Below are 23,742 nucleotides of genomic sequence, written 5' to 3'. Positions count from 1 at the left end.
CTATTTTTTGGTTGCAGCCGTCATTGTTGTTTGGCGGGTCCGGGCTGGGGATTCGAACCCGCCACCTTAGGTGTACGTGGCTGGCGCCTTAGCCTGTTGAGCTATAGGCGCCGAGCCCAAATCCCCCAGTTTTAAGGTACTTTGAGAACTCCAGAAATAATCTTCCTTCTAAAGGGACAGAGAATTGGTTAAGCACTTGGCCCCTACCATTTGAGATCACCTGGTGACTCCTGCTGAAAGACTGACGTTAGGAGATATTATCTGTACAGATGTCACATGTCACAGTTCATAGCTAGACTGTAAGTCCCTCAAGAGCAAGTACCGGTTTTGGAGATTTTCACATCATTTGTAGCACACGGCTCTGCACCTTGCATACAAAAGGTCTTCAATAAATATTTAATAACAGAATCTCTGTAACACCACATTTCCAAGGCTTAGTCATTAGCCTCATTGATTGAGAGAATTATTTCATCTAACAAAGTTCCAGGATAATAAAAAGAACAAATTGGTCACGGCAACTTCGGTGTAATAGAATCTGACTTGCAACACTATCAATGTGAGGCTCATTCTATAATTTTATAACCAGGTGTTAAGGTTTGAATGTGGCCCCTCTAAAATCCAGGAGTTGCTGGTATGACAGCATCAAGGGAGGGGGCCTGCAAGAGGTGATTAGGCCATGAGGGCTCCTCCCTCATGAGCGGGATGAAGGCCCTTCTAGAAGACTGTTGGCAGCACTGTGCAAGCTTGCCCTTCTGCCTTCTGCTGTGGAAGGACAACATCGTCCCCTCCAGAGGATGCAGCACTCCCAGACATCAAATGCCAGAGCCTTGGTCTTGCACTTCCAGCCTCCAGAACTGTGAGAAAAGAAATTTCTGTTCTTTATAAATTACCCCACCTGCGGTATTGTGTTAGAGCACCACAAACTGACTACGACACCTGCCCCCAAATCCTTTGTTCTCTTCTCTCGGGTGGCATCAAGCATTTCTTACTTCTGGGTTCCAAACCACAGGGGTCACTTCTAAACCCAGACTTTCTGATTTCCATCTTCAAACCTTGTTTACAAATTCGTTTTTGGTACTGTGTTTCAGAGTTTGGCTCGTACCCAACTGAATCCTGCAGGAGGGATGATTTATAAGTTAACTGACTTTATAGAGGAAAATTAGTAGAGCATTTAAACAAAGGTAGACTTAAGGTACAATAGCTAAAAATGAAACTTTCAGCTCTCCTAGTGAACAATATATATAAGTCAAATGTTTTGCAAGTCAACTCATTCATGACAAATGACACTCAGGATATTCCAGACCGTATTCAATGCATCAAATGCCACCTTATTAAAAGTGTAAATTTGACAAGCATTAACAAAAACTGTAAGGTTACAGAAATTCATGTCAGGAAAAATAATTGTTAATTTCTCCAGTTCAGAAAAAAAAGAAGTAACTTTATTGAAGAACATGACCTTGAAAATGATTCTGAACGAAAACAAAAAATCCCAAAGCTACAAGTCCTCTACCACCTGCAGATGTAATTATTTCCAGTCTACGTAATTATTTCACAACCTACTGTTTTCACCAGGAAAGGGAACTAGCAATTACTGAGTATCTACCACAGCAAGGGCCAGCAAATTACAGCCCACGGGCCAAACTCAGTCCTCAGCCTGTTCTGTACAACATAGCCACACCCATTCGTTTATATACTGGCTAGGGCTGCTTTCACACTATAGGGGGAGAATTGGACGGGCAAGGTGGTTCCCACCTGTAATCCAACACTTTGGGAGGCTGAGAGGATCCCTTGAGACCAAGAGTTTGAGACCAGCCTCGGCAACATATGGAGAGTCTCCATAAAAAAATAAAATTAAAAAAAATTACCAGGTACAGTGGCTCACACCTATAGGCCCAGCTACTCAGGAGGCCAAGGTCAGAGGACTGCTTGGGACCTGGCTGCAGTGAACTCTGGTTGCGCCACTGAACTTCAGCCTGGAAGACAGTGAGAGACTTTGTCTCTAAAACATTAAAAATTAAAAAATAAAAATAAAATGGGAAAATTGAGCTCTACAACTGAGACCCATTGGTCCACAAAGCCCCAAATACTCAACGCCTAGCTCTTTTCAGAAAAAGTTTGTCCACTCATGTATTATTATATGCTAGAGACTTCATCAATAGTAGCTAACGCCATCTTTAATTTAAAAATGAGGAAACTAAAGACAGAGCATTTCAGTAACTTTTACAAAGGACACAATGAGTAAATAATGGTGCTGAAATTCAACCCTGAGCCCACTTCATTCCAAAGTTGTAACTCCAGAGCTCAGAGCACTTTGCACCATGTCTATCAGACATCAGTCTCATTTTTCCATGTTAATGTTACATTTTGTTGATGTGCCATAAGGAAACCATTTCTTCACTGTCACTTGTCCCTTGTTTCTTGTATATACAAATAACCCCCCCCCCATAAAATTTTCCATATGTGCAAAGTTTGCTTGAAAAGCAGCACAAGGTATAAAATAAAAGGAAACAAGCTTTGAATATGGGTAAAAGGCCCTAGATTTTTCTGGGCTTCTCTGCAGTAATTCTAAGTAGAGCAATTACACAGAATCTCATTGTGTCATTAGAAGTCAGAGGCAATACAGTCCTAGGGAAAGGAAAAAGGCCAACAGGAAGTCTGGGAGGACTGCCCAGAGCTCTTCCTCTGGCCCTGGAGGAAAATTTCTTTCTGGGACTAGAGATCAAGTGCAGGCCATGGCTTCCTATCACATTGAAATACCACATGGCCTTCTGCCTGCCTCAGTGTACTCCCTCAACCCCTAACCCAACCATGGTTGGTCTCCTCATCATTCACCAGTACCAACAAATGGTGGCCCTTGTCTAGGGCTTTGTCCAGGGCAAATCTCTTAGGTGCTTATGTGACCTGCACCTAAGCATGGTTCAAAGCCCAGCCACTTGATTCAAGGGAAGAAATGAATAGCTAAAAAATTATTATCAGCAATTTAAAAAAATACAAAGGCATACTTCAAATGATAGATAAAATTAAGAACTCCACTTTTAACAAGTTTGGGGAAAAAATGAAATTGTCTCCTTCCCATAATAGACGTCACACTAACTATATAGACATGTCAGAAATAATGGCACCAGAACAATCTATGTGTCTTGGCCACTTCCAAGGCCAGTCTAGAGGGTACAGACCTATATAAACAAGATGGTCATGTCAGACTCGCCCAGACTCTATAAGGTGGACCCTTGTTTCCGGCCACAATTATTCATAAAGTCCCCTTTCAATCCTCAAAAGTACCCTGGCTTAGATAATAAATGATATGACAGCAGTAATATCTCAAAGCTTGAGTTGTCCTCAAAAGATTCATTTCTTAACACATTAATGACTTCCTTTAAGGCTCCTGCAGTTGGCTGGATGGTGGCCTCAAAGATTATCAGAGCCCAGTCCCTGGAACCTGTGCATATTACCTTATTTGGAAAGAAGAGTTTTTTACAGCTGTGATTAAGTTAAGGGTGCCGAGATGGAGAGATTTCCCTGGATTATGCAGGTAGGCCCCAGATACTATCATGTGTGTCTTTTAAAGAAAGAGATTTGACAGAGACAAAAGAGGAGACAGCCACATGAAGATTCAGGCAGGGAATGGAGTGATAGGCCACTGGGAGCCGGGGGAGGCAAGGAAGGACCCGCCCCTAGAGCCTTCAGAGGGAGCACCACTCTGCCAATATCTTGATTTTTTAGATTTCCAGCCTCTAGAACTATAAGAGGACATATTTCTGCTGTTTTAAGCTCCCCAGTTTGCAGTAATGTGTTGCAGCATCCCTAAGGAACGAACCCACCCCACTCTAATTCCCTTTCTCTCCATGTCCTCTTAACAATAGGCCACACAGCTTCCCGGCCCACCACGTGCGCCCTCTCTCCGATATCAGCTCTCTCGCCTCTGTGTGCTGCCGATAAAAGTCTTACCTCTTCCAATAGCAGTTAAGCTCAGAAAGTCATGGAATTAACCGTCTGATTGGGGGAAAAAACTAAAAGCAGCTACCACGTTGCTACCAAGAAACATACTATACAGTGATTTAAAAAAGGGTGGAAGGAAGAAAAGTACCCTGTTCACAATGGGCCAAAGCGAACATCACATCTAAGGGTCTAAGGATAGGAAACCTGGTAATAGCTAGTTAGACAATGTAGTTCTGCAAAACAGCTAAAGCTGCGAGGGTTTTCAGAAATCTGTGGGGCTCTTCTTGTTAGTATAGTAGCCTGGGGCACTGCTGGCAAATAGGGGACAGAAAACCATCAGACCGTCTGCAATGCAAGGAGCAGGGATAGGCACTCCTCTTTCTCTATATTCCAAAGGCATCACTATGAATATAAGTAAGAAAAATTGAAACTACAATTTTGGGGGAAATTGTACGCACCAAAAACATAGGGGTTTCAATATTTATATCAGTTCAAGAGGAACTTGGGGTGACAAATCCCCAAGTGAATTTAATGGTGGGGAAGGGACCATGTAATGATTAAAAAACCAATTTACTAACAAAGATACAATCTAGCAAATCTCTCAGAGCCAAAAACAAAAAGCAAAACCTACTGGAAATCAAATAACTTCATAAGGCTGGGCCCAGTGGCTCCATCCAGTAATCCCAGCATGCTGGGAGGCCGAGGCGGGAGGATTACTTGAGCTCAGGAGTTTGAGACCAGCCTGACCAAGAGTGAGATGTTCACTTCGACTGAAAATACAAAATTACTGGGGGTGGTGGCAGCACCTGTAGTCCCAGCTACTCGGGAGGCTGAGGCAGGAGGATCGTTTGAGCCCAGGAGTTTGAGACTGGTGTGAGCTAGGCTGATGCCACAGCACCCTAGACTGGGTGACAGAGTGAGACTCTATCTCAGAAAAAAAAAAAAAAGGAGAAATAATTTTATTAAAAATATGGCTATGGTGAGAATTTATTAAACCTCTTGCCATATGCAAGAGAAACAGTGACAGAAAATTAGCTCCCTTATGACATGGACAAAGAGGAAGATGCTGAATGATCCTGGGGAAACACACACATGGGAGGAGTAGTTTGACAACAGATTTCGCCGAGAGGACAAAATTTTAAACATTAAAATGTAGCAGCTAAAAATACACATAAAACTTTAGAATCAAATTTAAAATGAAAGAAGCTGTATAAATCACAAATGGAAGGACACAGCTCCACAGTGACACATGTAACCTAAGGTTTTGGCTGCACGAGCTCAAGTTCAAGTCACAAGGTCACACACACACATACACAGGCGTGCGTGCCTCCAATGCGGGGGGGGGGGGTCAGCAAACTGTGTGCCAGGGGCCAAATCTGGCCAGCTACTTGTTTGAGTACTACTTGGGAGCGAATAGTGGCTTTTACATGTTTAAGTGGTTGAAAAAATTCAAAAGAATAATATTTCATGCACATGAAAATGAAATTCACATTTCAGTGTCCATAAATCAAGTTCTATGGGAGTACAGCCATACCCACTGATTGTCTGTTGCTGCTTTACTTATTTCCATATTTAGATATATTAACACTAGGTCAGGTACAACTGAGCACTTGCAACAGAGGCTGGACATCCATTTACAGAAAAAGTATGCTGACTCTTCTAACATAGGCCAAATCGTTAAGTGCTGCCTGGCATTCTGGAGATCAGATTTGAAGTGAGAAATTAGCTGACTAGCCATCATCCACACAGGGAATGGAAGTAGCACCTGAAGAGGCTGAGATTAAAATTCAGGGGGACCTTGCTCTATAAATTTAAATTTATGAGATTTTTTTTTCAGGTATTAGGGGACCATGCTGTTTCAGAAATCTGCATTGTTTCAAAAATGAATTGCAGAGATCAATGGCACTGTGTTAGAGAAAACTTTTCTCACAATTAGTTACCACATCCCAAAACAGCAGTACGTCTTTGAAACTAGCAGGATTCACATGGAGCCTGACTATCTACTCGTAAGATGCAGAGTAGACAATAACTCAGAGCAGAGCCCTTTAGTGGGTCAAAAGGTATTCCCTTAAAACTCAGGTCCACCAACAACTTTAGCATATGACCACATTTGGGAAACAGAGTCTTTGCAGATATAACCAAGCTGAAGATCAAGATGAAATCATGGTGCATTAGGGCAGGCCCGAAACGCAATGACGGTATCGTTATAAGAGACAGAGAGAAGAGGCCACGTGACAACAGAGGCAGAGACTGGAGTAAAGGCAGCCACAAGCCAAGGGACATCAGAAGACACCCGCAGCTGGAAGAGGTGGGACGCACCCTCTCAAGATCCTTCAGAGAGAGTGTGACCCTTCCAACAATTTTTTTCAGACTTCTGACCTCCAGGGCTGTGAGGGAGTAAATTTCTGCTCTTCGAAGCCACCCAGTTTACGTAAATTGTTAAAGCAGCCCTAAAAAATTTCCTTACACGTTCTCCTCAAATTCCAACTTCTCTGATGTACCTGCAAGGCACAGATCATCATATTCTCCTTAATTTCTTCTGGAGACTGACAGAGCCCCTTCCCAGGCTAGTGTTGCCAGAAAAGTAACAATGTTAACTCAGTTCTTTTTGGTACGCTAAAAAGGCATAATGGCATTTTTTGAAAATTAAACTTTTTATTTGGGGGGAATTGTAGATTCACGCCCAACTGTAAGGAATGATGCAGGAGATCCTGCGAGTCCCTACGGTTAACATCTTGCAAAACTATAGCATAATATCACCACCAGGGCACTGCCACGGACTGACACAGTCCAGTGATCTGATTCAGATGTTCCCCAGTTTGATTTGTCCTCATTGAGAGCACATACATGTACATTGAGTGTGTGTGTGTGTGTGTGGTGTGTATTTAGTTCTATCCACCAGAACAAAGACACACAACAATTCCTTCACAGTAAGGGCAATGAGAGTATTTTGATAACCCATAAAGGTATGTTTTACCTGTTTCTATCTTTATAAATATTAGCATTAGGGTCAGTTCAAAGACAAATCTTTAAAAGAAACACAAGGTAAGGCAGTATATTTACTCCATCATTAAAAGAAAAATCTAGCATGTTCTAGATAGTTTATTCCAAAGGAGAGGGGAAAAAGTTAATAGTGACCAGAGCAGGTTTCTAAAGTAGGACACACCTCTCCTACCTTGTCCTTTTTATCTTGTCGAGCGTATGGAAAACACGGGATCACAGCAGTCACCCTGGATGATGACGCAATTTTGCAGGCGTTGATCATGATGAGGAGTTCCATCAGGTTGTCGTTAATTTCTCCACAACCGCTCTGGATGATGTAGACATCTTCCCCCCTCACACTCTCACCAATCTCCACGCTAGGAAATGAGAAAGGCCACTGATTACAATTAGAGCAGATGTGATCCTGGGGGCCCCGGAGACCATTCCAGGTTCGATGATCGCCATGATGACCCACAGGACTCAGCACACAGCTGTGAGTTATTGCAGGGAATGGACAGAAAGCAAAATCAGCTAAGGGAAAAGGTGATTGGGGCCAACTTCGGAGAAACCAGGCAGATGCTTTTAAGGGTCCTCTCCCAGGGATGACTGAGGTCAAGTCAGTCCCTCACCCAGCAGTGAGCTATGACGTGTGTGAAGTGCTGTCTACCAGAGAAGCTCCTTAGAGACTCAGCAACTAGAGTTTTCGTTGGGAGCTTATCGCATAGGCACTCACGGTACAGGGATGTCCAACCCACCACCCACCAGCCACATGCAGCGTACTGAAGGTCTATTCTGCTTATCTCTAGTGTTCAGATCACAAAAGGAAAATGGGGACCTTTTCTTTTACTTATCAGCTTTCATTAGTATTTGTGTATGTAACGTGTGGCCCAAGACACTCTTATTCTTCCAGTGTGCAGTAGATAATAGGGTGATGCCACATTCCAAAATGCCAGACTTATAGGCATTCGGCATAAACCACATTATCAGCCATTTAACAGAATGTGGACATACACGGGAATCATTTTTACTTACCAGGGAATCGTGCGTGGGAACTCTTACACAATCTAAGTTTCCTGAGGCAAGCCAAAAGCCAACCTTGCAAGCAGGCCTTTCTAAGTCTCAGGCTTGCTATGTTAATTCTTCTGCAAAATACTATATTTAATCTTACTTTTTAATTTTTATTAAAATTTTATGTGCACATTGCTTAAAAAATTTCATTCTATAAGGCTTGTAACAGATAACACAGCTCAGAGGTAACTAATTTCAACTCTTGATATGGCTTTTAGGTATTTTTCTAGCTCAGTGTTTTGTTTTTTCTTTCTTATAAGACAGAGTCTCACTCTGTTGCTCTGGGTAGAGTGCTATAGGGTTATAGCTGACAGCAACCTCAAACTCTTGGGCTCAAGTGATCCTCTTGCCTCAGTCTCCTGAGTAGCTGGGACTACAGGTGACCACCACAATGCCCTGCTAGTTTTTGTATTTTTTTTTTTAATAAAGATTGGGTCTCGGCTCGGCGCCTGTGGCTCAAGGGGCTAAGGCGCCAGCCACATACACCTAAGGTGGCGGGTTCGAATCCCCAGCCCGGGCCCGCCAAACAACAATGATGGCTGCAACCAAAAAATGGCCAGGCGTTGTGGCCGGTGCCTGTAGTCCCAGCTACTTGGGAGGCTGAGGCAGGAGACTCGCTTGAGCCCAGGAGTTGGAGGTTGCTATGAGCTGTGATGCCATGGCACTCTACCCAGGGGGGATAGCTTGAGGCTCCGTCTCAAAAAAAAAAAAAAAGATTGGGTCTCACTCTTGCTCCCGCTGGTCTTGAACTCCTGAGTTCAAGCAATCTACGGCCTCAGCCTCCGAGTGCTGGGATTAAGATGTAAGCCATCCTGCTGGCATACTTAAATTATGGTCATCCAAAAAAAAGAGTAAAAGAATGTACTTATTTTGCTTTGAACATCTTTCAAAAACAATTTAATTAACAATCTTTAAAAATTTTCACGGCACACCTGAAGTCCTCTCATGGCACACCAGTGTGCCACGGCACAGTGGTTGAAAATCGCTGTTCTAGCTAATATGAATGCATCACTGCATCTTGAGTTTTCATTTTAGGCACCAGGCATTGACTTCTCACTATGGAAGGTGAGAATTTAACTCCATTTCCTCTGGCTCCCATCACTTTAACGCTCCCTTCCCATCTCACCATCATCCCAGTATAGAACAACATTCCAACTCAGACCCGCCTGCCTCATCCTAACTATAAATGCTGCTCAGCTCAGCGCCTGGCACACTGCAACCGATGTTTACATTTTCCTATATGCACAACTTTTCTTTTTGTTGTCCCTGGAGGCAATTATCTCACCTTTTTTATCTACTGAGTTTTCTAAGTACCGAATCCAGATTCCACCCTAAGCACTTCGCTAACAATCTAAATCCTTCAAGGTCAGAGGACACTGAATTGTCCGGCAGATGTCCCTCCCAGGGCTGGGTGGCTGGCCTGGGTGATCTTTCTGCCTGTGCACAGCTGCAGTGCTGGGGATTCCCTTCACCCCTCTCCTGCGCTTGAATCCCCATTTTCTGTATCCTCTTTCTTGGTACACTTCCTTGTGTGGCTGGCTGGCATCCTTTTGTAGCTTCTCAAGAAACGGTAAATAGGAGCTAATTTTTTGAAAATTCCATGTCTGAAATTTTCTGCATTTCCAGGTCTAGAATTTGGGATGTTCCCCAGGAGAGAGCCAGCCCATCCCTGGCATATGCCCTTCATGGGAAGAGAAGCAGGTCCTTCAAGAGCTGTGTCAGAACCAACAACATGGCTAGCTCTGCTTGGGCTTGTTTTAAAAGGGCAAATTTGTTTCAATGACTGATATCTGGAACAATTTGAGTATAACAGGGATTTGGCGTTTTCTTACGCAGGGCTCTTATTCTGAGATGCAAAGGCGGAAAAGTGCACCGCACTGAGCTAAATGAAGCCTCTTAGAACTACACAAACATACAGTGGTGTACACCTCCAGAGGGCACTGAGCCACACATTCATATTTGGTGTCGTGACTTTGTATCACCTCACAGTCACTCAAAAGCTGCAACCCCCAAGAACCCCTTTCTATAAGTGAACCGCAGGTATTTTTCACTACAAAGTGCCTTATTTGTTGCAGTATTTATGTATTTTTTAAAAACATACAACACACGGTGAAGTGTTTTACCATTTTTTACAGGTTGTGCACCCCTAATCCACAACTCTGAAATGGCTCCAAATTTGGCAAGTTTTTGAATGCCAACATTTTCCATTTGAATGCTCAAAGGAAATGCTCATTGGAGCATTTCGTATTTCAGACTTTTGGATTTGGAATGCTCAACAAGTAAGTATAATGCAGATATTCCAAAAGCCAAAGAAATCTGAACTTCAAAATACTTCTGGTCCCAAGCATTTCTGATAAGGGATACTCAACCTGCATCATACTATCTCTTTTTAATGTATGTCCGAATGTTGCACCCAACTCCATTTTTCTCATAAACCCCCTGGTTTTTAATTGCACAATTTTGCATAGCATGGTAATTTTTAGGAATGTGTCTGTCATATTACAGCAGAGTTGGCTGTAACTGTACTCATCCAAAAGTGAAATACTATTTTAAAATTACAATAGTATTTTACAATAGTGAAATGGTCTTTTAATGAATCCTATTTTAAAATTACAAATGAGACACACGAATAATCACCCTTTTCTATCAGATACCCAATAAAATTGTTTTATTAAAAGAGCCACTTACAGCTAAGGAAAGTTTAAAAACAAATCAGCATTTCAGATACCCACGTGGTAGTCTATCTGAATCAACAGAAGCTTATTCCCAACTTCAAATAGACTAATTAGAAGACACCAAAGTTTTTCCAAGTTGGCATATTCTGAAAATGGGCTTTGTTAACATTCAGTCATGCTTTTACCTACTCTCTACTACAGATGAAAATGGTACAATGTCAACCTCTCCGGAAGAGAACGAGAGACTTCTATTTGCTCCCTCCATTTCAAGGTCTAAGGCACTAAATGTAACTCCTTTGTGAACAAATCAACTGGGGGATGGATTTCATTTGGGAACTGCTATGGTTTGAACTTGCCCGCTGAAGTCCACGTGTTGGAAACTTAATTCCCAATGTAACAGTGTTGAAAGGTAAGACCTTTAAGAAGTGATTAGGTCATGTAGGCTCTGTCCTCATGAATGGATTAATATTGTTATTGTGGGAAGGGGTTTGGTATATAAGCAAGTCTGGCCTTCTCTTGCTCTCTCAATTGTGCTCTTTTGCCCTTCCACTCTTCTGCCATGGGATAACGGCAGCAAGAAGGCTCTTGCCAAATGACGGCCTCCTAATCTTGGACTTTCCAGCCTCCAGAGCTGTGAAAAATAAATTTCTGTTGTTCATGAATGACCCAGTCTCAGAATTCTGTTACAGCAGTACAATATGGACTAAGACAGAAATAAAGTACAGTATTATATAGCACAGGAGTCAACAAATACAGTGCACAGCCTGCTTTCATACAGTCTGTGAGCTAATAATGACGTGATTGGCAGAATAATGCCCCCTAACAATGGCTAAGCCCCAATCCTTTGAATATGTTAGTTTACACGCCAAAGGGGAAGTAAGTTTGGAGGTAAAAGTAAGGTTGGTAATCAGATAACCTTAACAGGGAGAGTGTCCTGGATTATTTAAATTTGACCCAATGTAATCATAGGATCCTTAAAAATGAAAGGAGACAAGAGGTAAGAGCCAGAGAAAGAGATGTGATGACTGAAGGGGCTTGGGTCAGAGAGAGACTTTGTTGCTGGTGTTGAAGGTGGAGTAAGGGGCCAGTGGTGAAGGGATGTGGGCTGTCTCTGCAGACTGAAAAAGGCAAGGAGGTAGAGTCTCCTCTGGAGCCTCAGTTGGAAATGCAGCCCTTCCACTCTATGACAGACTTCTAACCCACAGAACTGTAAGACACAGCAACAGTACAGCCTACACATGGCCAGCAATGCCTCAAATATTTATGATCTGGCCCTTCAGAGAAAACTTTGCCAACTCCTGGTCTTATGACTGTTTATCCCACAAGATAGATTCTTTGGCCTGTTTTTCCTCAGGAACCTCAATCCTCATGTGACTAGCAAGTCTAAAAGGCTAGAATACCATCACCATGGCAACTTTTTTTCCAAAACTAGTCCTGCTTTTACTCAAAAAGATGATCATGACTATCTTTGGTCTAGGTTTTTTTTAAAAAACAAACTGTAGATAGAAGGCAGCATCCATTTTGCTGTTCAGCCAGAGGATCTTTACTGACCTCCAAGTAAGAAGGCCGAAGAGTATAACTGACTCAATAATAAATGGGCATAGTAATTAAAAGATGGTCACAGATTCCCTTTAATACTCTTCTCATCAAGAAGCAGGATCTAGTCCCCTGTCCCAGCATCTGAGAGGGTTCTGTGCTTGATCAAAAGAATGTGACAGAAGTGATAATGTACCAACTTCCAAGCCTAGGCCTTAATAAACTGGTACCTTCCACTTCCTGTCTTTGGAACACTTGCTCTTAGAACTCAGCTTCCATGATATAAGGAAGCTCAAGTAGCCCCAGGGCGAGGTCCAGGGGAAAAGCAGCTAAGGTTCTCAACCAAGTTCTCAGGCAAAAGCTAGTATCAACTTACCAGCCATGTGAGTAAGCCTCTTCCAAGTGGATCCTCCAGCCCCCATTAGCCATCCTAGCTACCAGGACATGAGGCATAAACAGCCTTCCCTGCTGGGCCCTGCCCAAACTGCAGATAAATGAGCCAAATAAATTATGATTGTTTTAAGCCACTAAGTTCCAGGGCAATTTGTTATACAATAATAGATAATCAGAACCTTGAGTCTCATAATACAGCTAACAACTCTGCCAGCAGGTTAACCAACCAGAGTAAATTGTTCAATAGACCAGACAGCATCATCAATGCTATGCTAAGATATCATCATGGAATTTCCATGGTTGATAGCAAAGATGAAGCAGAACCCTCCCTGCGGATCTGAAATGAGTTAAAGATGAAAGCTAAAATCAGGAGGCTATATGTCTGATTAAGTACCTGGGTACTTAAGTACCTGGTGTATAAAAAGTATAAAGTGAGAGGACCTACAACCAGGAGACCACAAACTCGATTTCTGCTCCTGGCTCAGCAAGAGATTCAGAAAGGGCCCCTTACATGGATTGAATCAATTTTCTCTTCCTTTTTCTATTCAGTTTTTCATCTCTAGGACCACAAAGTAACAAACGGATTACTAACACAGTATCTGATATAGAGAGGACGGCCTATAAAAAAAAAAAATCAACCTCTGTACCTATACAGTTCACAGAAAAGAGAAAAGCTAAGAAGTTAACCTTTTATATTCTCCTTATTAAAAACATAAAATATAGCTATATAAGCATTTCCCAGACTTCATGCTGAGTGGGTTTTGAGATCTCATGATTTCTAATTACCAAATGATGGTTCTAATACTCAAAACCAAATAAAAATGAGTGTGCTTTAAAATAATCATACGCAATCGTACTTCACTGTCTGAGTGACTTTCTCCTAACAGCAAATACAGGGATTTTTAGCAGAAATCTAACACTAACTTAGAAATAGACTGCTTTAGATTAACCCATGCTCTTTAGCAAAGGATCGTGCTTCACTGAGAACTCGGAAGGGCAACACACTTGCTTTCAAAATCCACTTTACCAGAAATTTCTCCTTATATAACAATACCTTCCTAACAAAAACTATTGTTCTTGTGTTCTTAAAGCCAGGGAAACTTGAACGGGACTGGCAGAAAACTGCAACATTCAAACCTGGCTCTATCCTTCCTCAGAGCCCTGGACCACCCTCCCAGACTGATTAAACTCTGAAGCCGAAGTTCTCTTGGCAGGAATACCACCTGCCACTCGTTCACGTTTCTTACTTCTATTATCATCAGAGTCATGTAACTGGAATTTGCCACCTGGAAGAAATCACATCGGAGTCACACACATAAATCCTCTGACTCACAGAGAAATAAAATCTTGGCCATTGACATCAATATTAACTCCTCGCTAAGAAATTTTTGCCTAACCAAATAAAATCATGAAGACTTCCTCCTATGTTTTCTTTTAGAAATTTTATAGTTTTCAATTTTACACCTAGGCTTATGGTCCATTTCAAGTTAATTTTTGTAAATGGTGGAAGTACGGATGGAAGTTTATTTTTTTGCACATGCTGTCCTATTGTTCCAATAGCATTTTTTGAAAATGTTGGTTGAATTGGATCTTTGCCAAAGATTAAAAAACTATTATCAGTAACTGTGGATAGTTAACTGCACAGACACTCGAGGGTGAGTGCGGGAAAAACGAGATCAACTTGCAATCAAAAAGCTTCAAGGACTCAGGCAGGTGGAGAAAGAAGCCCCCAGCCTGGCTTGTGAGACGGGCCACTACCTGACCACATCGAGCAGAGGTGACCACTTACAGACTTTGGAAACAGGTATAAGTTACACTCGAATTACGGCCTTGCTGCTGGACACAGCAGAGTCCCAGAACCACCTAGACTGAAAAGCCATCACCTTTGAAACAGCTAAAGTAGAGGAAGCACAGGGGAGCCCAGCACGTGCGCCTGTGGTTCTCAAACTCTTTCAAACCTTTGCAAAACCGCAGCCTCTGGAAAACACAGTGATTTGCATCCTGGCTGCTCAGGAGAGTTACCTGGAGAGCTGTAAAAATGCTGATCCTCAGCCGGTTGATTAGACCTTCTGGGGACAGGCCTGGGAAGCAGTGTAAGAACCTTCACCAGGTACAGCCGGTGCGCAGCAGGGCTAGGGACGTGGGCGGAACATTTGGCTCCACCGACCGGCCCGGGGTTCAGCCTGGCCAGGACGCGGAACTGGGACCAGCAGACCCAGGGGCGGCCCTCCATTGCGCGTGGCACGGACGAGGTTCCCGCCAGTCGCGCCCACTCTCTTCCCGACGGTGTGTGACCTCCCAAATATCGCCCTTCCGGGCTAGGGACGCCAGATCAGGTGGCTTCGCAGGGAGGCCAGGAGCTCCTTGGGGCTGCCGGGTCGCCGCAGTCCCAGAGCCGGAGGTCCTGGCGTCCGGGGCACAGCGAAGGCGCACACCAGACGCGCGGGCGCCCCTCCTCGGCTTCCCCACCCCCCCACCCGCGCGAGCGCGTAGGCGCTGAGGCCGCGTTGCCGCCGTCCCGCCCCGGAAGGGGGAGCGCGGCAGCCACCGAGGTGGCCCGGGCAGACGCGGTCCCGGGCCGGGCCGCCCCGCACCCAGCGCCCTTCCCCGCCCGCTAGCAGCGCGGCCCCACCTGGTCTCCTGGTTGCTGAACTTCTTGGTAACCACTTTGCCCAGCTCCAGGCCCAGCCGGTCAGCCACGCGCTGGGACAGGTCCTGGTGCGAGCTGCCGCTGAAGAGCACGATGTTGGGCATGGCGGGGCGCGGGGCTCCGAGGGGCGCGCGGCGGAGGCGAGGCGGCGGCAGAGGCGACGGCGACCGGGACAGCGACGCGGACGGCTGCTGGCGCCGGGAGCGGGAAAGTACGGCAGCTAAACCTAGGGAAGGGGCGGAGCTCGGGGGAGGAGCCGGGGAGGAGCGCGCTGGGGTGGGGGGTGCTGCCCGCGCAGCCGGGGCAGTAGCCCGGGAAGCCCTGGGTGGTCCCGAAGCCTTGAAGAGTCCTAGCTCCTTGGGAGAGCGCCAAGCACTATTCTTGACCTTTTGACGTGCGTGGCAGGAGAGGGCCAATGAACCAAGACTAACTGCGAACAGAAGGAGAGTGCAGGAAGGGGGGATGGAGGCGCCTCTCAGCCCGGAGCTACCCCCACAACCCGGAACATCCCAAACCCAGTGCAGGCTGGTGTTCAACTACAGCCACTACGGCCTGGCCCGCATGCCAGGTCGGCAGAGCTGTGTTATGACCGTTTGTGTTTAACGTGATGGTAGCGTATACCACTCTTGAACCCCAGCGAAAAGAAATCCCCCCCCCCCGAATTCTTTTTCTATCCTTAGTAGATGTGTTACAAATAACTGTACTGAAATATTTTGGATTATATCGATAAGAACATGGTGAAAATCTGTTTTCTCTCTTGGTATGTAAGTCTTCTGACCATCTGGCCCGTAACAGTTAGAATTTGCTGATCCCTGAACTACAGAGTATACTGTGTTCTTGAAAAATCCAGTAATGCCAGCCACTGAGTCCTGGTCACGGGTAGAGGAGAAGTGTTGCTCTTGGTGGCCTGTTGGATCAAGCCAACTCTCCCCAGACCCCTCATTTTTAGGTAGATGTGGTGGTCCTTGGGCCAGCTTCACAACCTCCCACCTTTCTCAAGTGCCTGCCTGATCCCAGAAACACAAATCACCCCAGACAGTCCCCCAGGTTCAGTCACTGTACATTCTTGGAGTCAGGTCCTCTTTCTCCACCTCTAGAGCTAGAAACCAGCAAAAAGGTTTTTATAAGAAACTAATGCAGTTCTAGGATCAACCTCTGGGCACACCAAGTGCAGAGGAAAGGAGTGAATTCCATGTCCATGGAGGGCTGGGAGTGTCGTTGTCACTGCTCACAGTTTCCCACTCCTTAGCAAACACAGATTCAGCCAGAGACACAAATGGCTGGGTTTTACTAACATTTGCCAAGAATTGTCTCTTCTTCAACGGCAAAGCCTACTTGGAGTTGAATTGCAGCCTACCCTAACCCAACTTCATATTATTGATATTTGGTAGGTTATTGGGATTATTCATATCATTGGGAATTTCCATCTGGGTTCTTGCACTTTGTGAATTAGATTACCTTGCGCATCAAGTGTTTCTTTTCTTTTTGAGACAGTCTCATTATGTCCTCCTTGGTAGAATGTGGTATAGCACAGCTCACAGCAACCTCAAACGCTTGAGCTCAAGCTATTCTCTTGCCTCAGCCTCCCAAGTAGCTGGGACTACAGGTGCCCACCACAATGCTTGGCTATTTTTTTTGTTGCAGTTGTCATTGTTGTTTAGCTGGCCCGGGCTGGATTCGTTCCCACCAGCCTTGGTGCATGTGGCTGGTGCTGTAATCACTGTGTTACAGGCGCTGAGCCCAATTGTTTCTCTAACTCTCATATCTGCCTGCCTACCCAAAAGTTGAAAGCCACAATTTTAGCAGCATTTCTGGCCCCTTTTCATTCTGCCTAGAGAATGTATATGCCCTACTACATAAGAAAACAAACAAAGGCTCGGCACCTGTCGCTCAGTGGTTAGGGCAGCAGCCACATGCACTGGGGCTGGTAGATTCGAACTTGACCAGGGCCTGCTAAAACAACAATGACAACAATAACACCAAAAAATATAGTTGGGCATTGTGGCAGGCACTTGTAGTCCCATCTACTTGGGAGGCTGAGGCAAGAGAATTGCTTAAGCCGAAGAGGTTGGTTGTGAGGTTGCTGTGAGCTGTGATACCACAGTACTCTACCAAGGGCAACATAGTGAGACTCTGTCTCAAAAAAGAAAAAACCAAAAAAGAAAACAAACAAAAAAATCTCTATCTGCAATGGTTTATTATCTATGTATTTCACTGTTAACTACTGTAGCAATGAGATTTATACTCAATTGTATGTCTAAAATTTTTATTGAATGAGTCTGCTGATGCAATTATATTTAAACTCTCCTAATAAAATTTACATCAGCATTATTACTGTAATTCTTATGTCCTTAAAATTTCTCTCATAGATAAAATTGACTGATAATGGACTTCCTCTAAATAGAAACATTCTTCTCAAAAGGAAAGTGGCTTCCTCTTCACGTGCTAGAGCCATGGATTCTTTAATAACAAGGCTGATGGACTATAAAACAGTACGAATTTAAAGCCCTTGGGCTCCAGATGGGTTAATGGATGGTGATTTGGAAACTAGGACGGAATTGTGACAAACCAGGACCTTGATAGCATCGAAGAGATAAAACATCTGAGTTAGGGCAACTAATACAATAGCTGTTAGTTGAACAGTTGATGAATCACTTTGCTTACATGCTGAGTGTAAGCAAAGGGAAATATGCCATTGGGATCGATGAGAATTTTTTTTTTTTTTGAGACAGAACCTCAAGCTGTCACCCTGGGTAGAGTGCCATGGCATCACAGCTCACAGCAACCTCCACCTCCTGGGCTCAAGCGAGTCTCCTGTCTCAGCCTCCCAAGTAGCTGGGATCACAGCTGCCTGCCACGACGCCCGGCTATTTTTTGGTTGCAGCCGTCATTGTTGTTTGGCGGGCCTGGGCTAGATTCGAACCCGCTACCTTAGGTGTATGTGGCTGGTGCCCTAGCCACCTGAGCCACAGGTGCCAAGGTGATCAATGAGAATATTAATGGGAATCACTCAAAATCATCATGAGCAGCAGACTGGTTAGAAAGCTTTCAGTGGTAAATGTACAGGCTTAAAAGAGCAGCTACAGATTATTTTATTTAAGTGTGAATTTCTCTCCCAAGCCCCTTTATCCTTGCTCCATAGGAGCCAGGTTGTGAGGAAACCTTGGTCTAGAGCAGGTTTCTCAACTTCAGTACAGCTGACATTTGACCTGGGTAATTCTTTGTTGTGAGACTGGCCTATACATCATAGGATATTTAGCAACCTCCCTGGATTCTACCCGCTAGATGCCAGTAGCACTTATCCACCAGTTGTGACAACCAAAGGTGTCTCCACGTGTCTCCAAATGTCCCCCAAAGGCCAAAATCACCCTGGGTTGAGAATCACTTGTTTGAATGAACCCCTGGCCCTTTTCTCGTCCATGTGGGACTTTCCTTGTGGCTGCTTGGGCTCCCTAACAGTATGGCTGCAGGGTTCTAAGAAGGAGTGTTGCAAGAAGATAAGCTTCAATGAGCGAGTGCTTATCAAGGCTCTGCTTGTACTCTGTCTGGCTTGCCAATGTCCCATTGGCCAAAGCAAGATACGTGGCCAAGATCAACATGGCAGGGGACAACAGAAGGGCATGAATACTAGTTCTGCCAACAGTCTCCCACAGTGCACTACTTCTTGAATGAAATGTGAAGTTAGAGGAGCCTCTAGGAAAATGGAACACATATTCGAAGACTTAAGATTCAGAATAGAAAAAGAACATATACTCAGTGTATATATGATCTCTGATCTTGGAACTGTTATAAAATATCTATTTTTCTATCTTAAAATACTTATTTGAAGATAAAATTTTAATGAAAAAAGTAAAACTGATGAGATAATTTCCATTATTGACTTCTATTTCCATTAACTGATGGATAAAGTATAAGCTATAAATATTTGCTGAATGAATTTATTCCTAACTATTCTAGGGCTGAGAAGTGGAAGAAATGGCCCAAAGTCACATGGCCAGAGGAAAGCAGCAGAGGAATTAGAATGCGGGTTTTCTACGCATATCATCTTCTCTGTAGAATGGTGTCGACCAAAAGAAATATAATACAAGCCATATAAGCAATTTATATTTTACTGGACACATTTGAAGAAAGTATGAAGAAACAAGTAAAGGTAATTTTAATAATACACTTTTTAAAATCCAATATATCCAGAATACTATCACTCTAACATATAATTCAACGTATAGATTATACCTACAGCACATCTCAATTTAGACTCACTATACCTGAAGTGTTCAACAGTCACATGTGGCTGGTAGTTGCTGTAACAGAGCAAGAGGCTCTAGAACAGCAGTCAACCTGTGGGTCACGACCTGAACAACCCCTTTACAGGGGTCACCTAATATTAGATATTTACATTACGATTCATAACAGTAGCAAAAATTACAGTTATGAAGTTGCAATGAAAATAATTTTATGATTGAGGGTCGCCACAACATGTAGAACTGTATTAAATGGTCATGGCATTAAGAAGGTTGAGAGGCTCGGCGCCTGTGGCTCAACCGGCTAAGGCGCCAGCCACGTACACCTAAGGTGGCGGGTTCGAATCCCCAGCCCGGACCCGCCAAACAACAATGATGGCTGCAACCAAAAAAAATAGCCGGGCGTTGTGGCGGGCGCCTGTGGTCCCAGCTACTTGGGAGGCGGAGGCAAGAGACTCGCTTGAGCCCAGGAGTTGGAGGTTGCCGTGAGCTGTAATGCCACGGCACTCTGCCCAGGGGGACAGCTTGAGGCTCTGTCTCAAAAAAAAAAAAAAAAGAAGGTTGAGAACCACTGCTCTAGAAGACTGTTTTTATCTTTTTTGAGACAGCATCTCACGTTGTCACCCTCAGTAGAGTGCCGTGGTGTCATCATAGCTCACAGCAATCTAAGTCTCTTAGGCCCAAGCAATTCTCTTGTCTCAGCCTCCCAAGTAGCTGGGACTACAGGTGCCCACCACAATGCCTGGCTATTTTTAGAGATGGTGTCTCACTCTAGTTCAGGCTGGTCTTGAACTCAGGAGCTCAGGTGATCTGCCCACCTCACCATGATGGCATTTAACATGTTAACATAGCAGGTTATCCTGCTATTAGTGATATTGACATTGATCACTGATATAAGGCTGCTTTTTACCCCTGCAAAATGCAAACTTCCTATCTATCTTTCCTGTCTACAGATATTAGCTGGAATTCTTCAGTAAAGAAGAGCTTCTCTTCATCTTCTGGGGCTAGCTGATTACCGTAAAATATAATTTGTACTGGGAAAGCAAGACAAAAATTTCTTCATTTTCTTCCTTTTCTTTACCGATTTTCAGAGTAGGGAGCCTAGTTTATAAAGACTATCTCCCATGCAAAGGAACTGGGGATACTTGGTGATTTGGCCAATTCCAGGTCTGAGGCAGGAACAGACATTGTGATCAAGATATCTGGCCTCAGGTATATCAAAGATGAGAAGGAATATGTCAGAAGGGTAAGGGTACTAGTTTAAAGCAACTATTGATCAAAGGTAGGACAGCCTGAACATCAACTATTAATGCAACAGGCTGGGCACAGTGACTCACACCTGTAATCCTAGCACTTTGGGAGGCTAAGGTAGGAGGATCACTTGAGGCCAAGAATAGGAGACCAGCCTGAGCAACAGTGAGAACCTGTTTCTACAAAAAATACAAAAATTAGGTGTGTTGCTCTGAAAGGCTGAAGTAGATATTGGACGTGCCTTCCAGTGAGCGCTTGAGGCTGGAGGTTGTGGCATCTGCAGGTTGGACGTTTGAGTTTGGAGCTCCAGCCTGGATGATCGAGGTTGTTTGCAACAGCCGTCTGGGGAAGAATGTCCATGTTAAATGCAACATTGATGACACCATTGGGGACCTTAAGAAGCTGATTGCAGCCCAAACTGACACCTGTTGGAACAAGATTGTCCTTAAGAAGTGGTACATGATTTTTAAGGACCACATGTCTCTAGGGGACTATGAAATCCATGATGGGATGAACTTGGGGCTTTATTACCAGTAGAGCAGACTTCCTTCCCCGCTCTACCGTTCTTTCCTCCCACCCTGGTATAGAGGCTTGTTTTTAAAAACTCACATTAGAAAGGAGTCGCCAACGGCCAGGAGGGAATATGCCCAAGTTTTATGGTGACTACTGTGATACAGTAGGTGAGGTGAGGAGGCCCGTGACCCTCCATCTGTGAGAAAGACACTGCAGTGGGAGGAAGCACAAAGAGAATGTGAGGGACTACCATCAGAAATGGATGGCAGAGCAGGCCCAGAGCCTGACTGACAAAACAACAGCTGCATTTCAACAAGGAAAACTACCTCCTACTCCATTCTCAGCTCCTCCTCCTGCAGGGGCCATGATTCGACCTCCCCTCAATCTTCCGGGTCCTCCTCATCCTGGTATGATGCCAGCACCATATATGGGGGTCCCTGCCAGGATGCTGATGATTGGTCCTCCTCCTCCTGGGATGCTGCCAGTGGGACCTGCTCCTGGAATGAGGCCACCCATGGGCGGTCACATGCCAATGATGCCTGGGCCCCCAATGATGAGACCTCCTGCTGGTCCCGTGTTGGTGCCCACTCATTCTGGAATGACTTGACCAGACAGATAAGGGTAGAGGGGAGTTTTGTTTTTTTTTTTTTTTTTTTTTTTTGCGGGGGCTTCAGGTTTTCCCCTGGGTAGAGTGCCATGGCATCACGCTCACAGCAACCTCCAACTCCTGGGCTCAAGCGAGTCTCCTGCCTCCGCCTCCCAAGTAGCTGGGACTACAGGCGCCCACCACAACGCCTGGCCATTTTTTGGTTGCAGCCATCATTGTTGTTTGGCGGGCCCGGGCTGGGGATTCGAACCCGCCACCTTAGGTGTATGTGGCTGGCGCCTTAGCCGCTTGAGCCCCAGGCGCCCAGCCGAGGGGAGTTTTCTTTATGTCAGTTTCATATTACTTGTTCTGTTTCACCAGGAGATCGTGGTGCTGTCACTCTGGGTGTTTTCCTAATAGCATGGAAAGGAAGACTTGCTCTTCCTTCCTCTCAAAGACAGAATAGTTTTGAAGGGAAGAAGTAAACCCCCCAAAGGGGCAGTTTTCATTTGTATTGTGAAATGTAAAAATAAAACTTAAGTATTTTAGTTAAAAAATAAAATAAAATAAAATACAATCAAAACTCACTTTAATGTGGAAGTTGCCAGAAGTGAGGCTGTGCAAGTAGTGAAACCTGCTGGGTGGGAGCCTGCTGGGTGCTGTAGGCTGGAGGGCTGGTGGGGTGGCAGATGAGGAGGAAGATCCTGCTTTTGAGGAAGAAAATGAAGAAATTAGAGGAGGTGCAGAAGGTGGACAGGGTAAAAGACAGAGACTTTTTTCTGAAGAATTGAGATGTATGATGTATGGCTTTGGAGAGGAAAAGAATCCTTATACTAAGTGAGTAGAGCTTCTTGAAGAATATCTCCTCTTGAACAATACCTAGTGTGATAGAGTTCATTACTGAAAGGACTCACAAGGCCATGTCTGTTGGCAGACAAGTTCAAGTACAAGTTGAAGATATCATCTTCTTGATTCAAAAGGACTCCGGGAAGTTTGCTAGGGTTAAAGACTTGTTTACTATGAGTGAAGAGTTGAAATGGGCTAGAAAAGCATTTGATGAAGCAAACTGTGGATCTTGACATCTTTTATAGTTTCTGAAACCATTATGTTCTAGGGAAACCATGTGTAAGAATTGTTATATTTTCTGCAGTAAGGTCCTGATATCTACCTGTGTAAATGAAAGGTAGAGAAACCAAGTTTTCTGCCTTTATTTTCATGGCTGTGATTTTTATAGTGATATTGGATTAATTGCCTGCCTTTATATGACCATACTTGAATTACTTACTGAGTTTTAATGACCACATGTAAGTTAAAACACCTTTCAAACCATGCAGTTCTTTCTGACTGTTAACCAGGAATGAAATATTAATAGTGTTCATGTGTTTGGCATATCTGTGCCAATTTAAACTATGCTGTGGCTGTTTAATATGTGAAATCTAAATGGCATCTTTGAAAGCTGAAATATGTGCTTTATGTATTCTGAAGTGTTTGTATGAAAGTAGTCTGAGATTATTGTAGTGAACATGGCCAGCACCCTACTCCTTTGAGCCACAGGAGCCACCCGTGGCTGATTTCTTTTAATATTCTTTTCTTCTGATAATAAGAATGATTTTATTTTCTGGGAGAAACAAAGTTTCATGTGAATCTTCCATGTTGGAAAGCTTTTTTGGTTTAAGACTTTTTGGGGGCTCGGCGCCTGTGGCTCAAGCAGCTAAGGTGCCAGCCACATACACCTAAGGTGGTGGGTTCGAATCCCCAGTCCAGGCCCGCCAAACAACAATGATGGCTACAACCAAAAAATGGCCAGGCGTTGTGGCGGGCGCCTGTGGTCCCAGCTACTTGGGAGGCTGAGGCAGGAGACTCGCTTGAGCCCAGGAGTTGGAGATTGCTGTGAGCTGTGATGCCATG

The 23,742-nt window shown here is 44.3% G+C and overlaps 2 protein-coding genes and 1 pseudogene across 4 annotated transcripts in view; 2 read left to right on the top strand and 1 right to left on the bottom strand.

Moving 5' to 3' along the window:
- PRPS2 (phosphoribosyl pyrophosphate synthetase 2) overlaps positions 1-15,496 on the bottom strand; it is a 33,115-nt gene extending 17,619 nt beyond the window's left edge. The window contains exons 1-2 of one of the 3 annotated variants that reach the window (XM_023515057.1): positions 15,226-15,496; positions 7,106-7,298 (exon numbers count right to left, since the gene is read on the bottom strand). In XM_023515057.1, the coding sequence (XP_023370825.1) occupies positions 7,106-7,298; positions 15,226-15,347 (315 nt within the window). In that variant the 5' untranslated portion in view covers positions 15,348-15,496. Of the gene's footprint in view, positions 1-7,105; positions 7,299-14,615; positions 14,658-15,225 lie in introns of those variants that run through there. The other 2 variants (XM_012807175.2, XM_023515058.1) reach the window with 2 other exon arrangements.
- A 5,554-nt stretch (positions 15,497-21,050) lies between these two features.
- On the top strand, positions 21,051-21,272 carry LOC111726427 (ubiquitin-like protein 5). Its single transcript, XM_023515059.1, has one exon. The coding sequence runs from the start codon at positions 21,051-21,053 to the stop codon at positions 21,270-21,272; it is 222 nt and encodes a 73-aa protein (XP_023370827.1).
- Positions 21,273-21,378: 106 nt separating this feature from the next.
- LOC100954007 lies at positions 21,379-22,913 on the top strand (annotated as a pseudogene).
- Positions 22,914-23,742: the final 829 nt, after the last annotated feature.

This window comes from Otolemur garnettii, unplaced genomic scaffold (assembly GCF_000181295.1).
Source record: "Otolemur garnettii isolate 467f Iridium unplaced genomic scaffold, OtoGar3 scaffold00065, whole genome shotgun sequence".
Classification (NCBI taxonomy): Eukaryota; Metazoa; Chordata; class Mammalia; order Primates; family Galagidae; genus Otolemur; species Otolemur garnettii.
The sequence above is the reverse complement of the archived record's forward strand: the minus strand, read 5'-3'. Positions and strand labels throughout refer to the sequence as shown.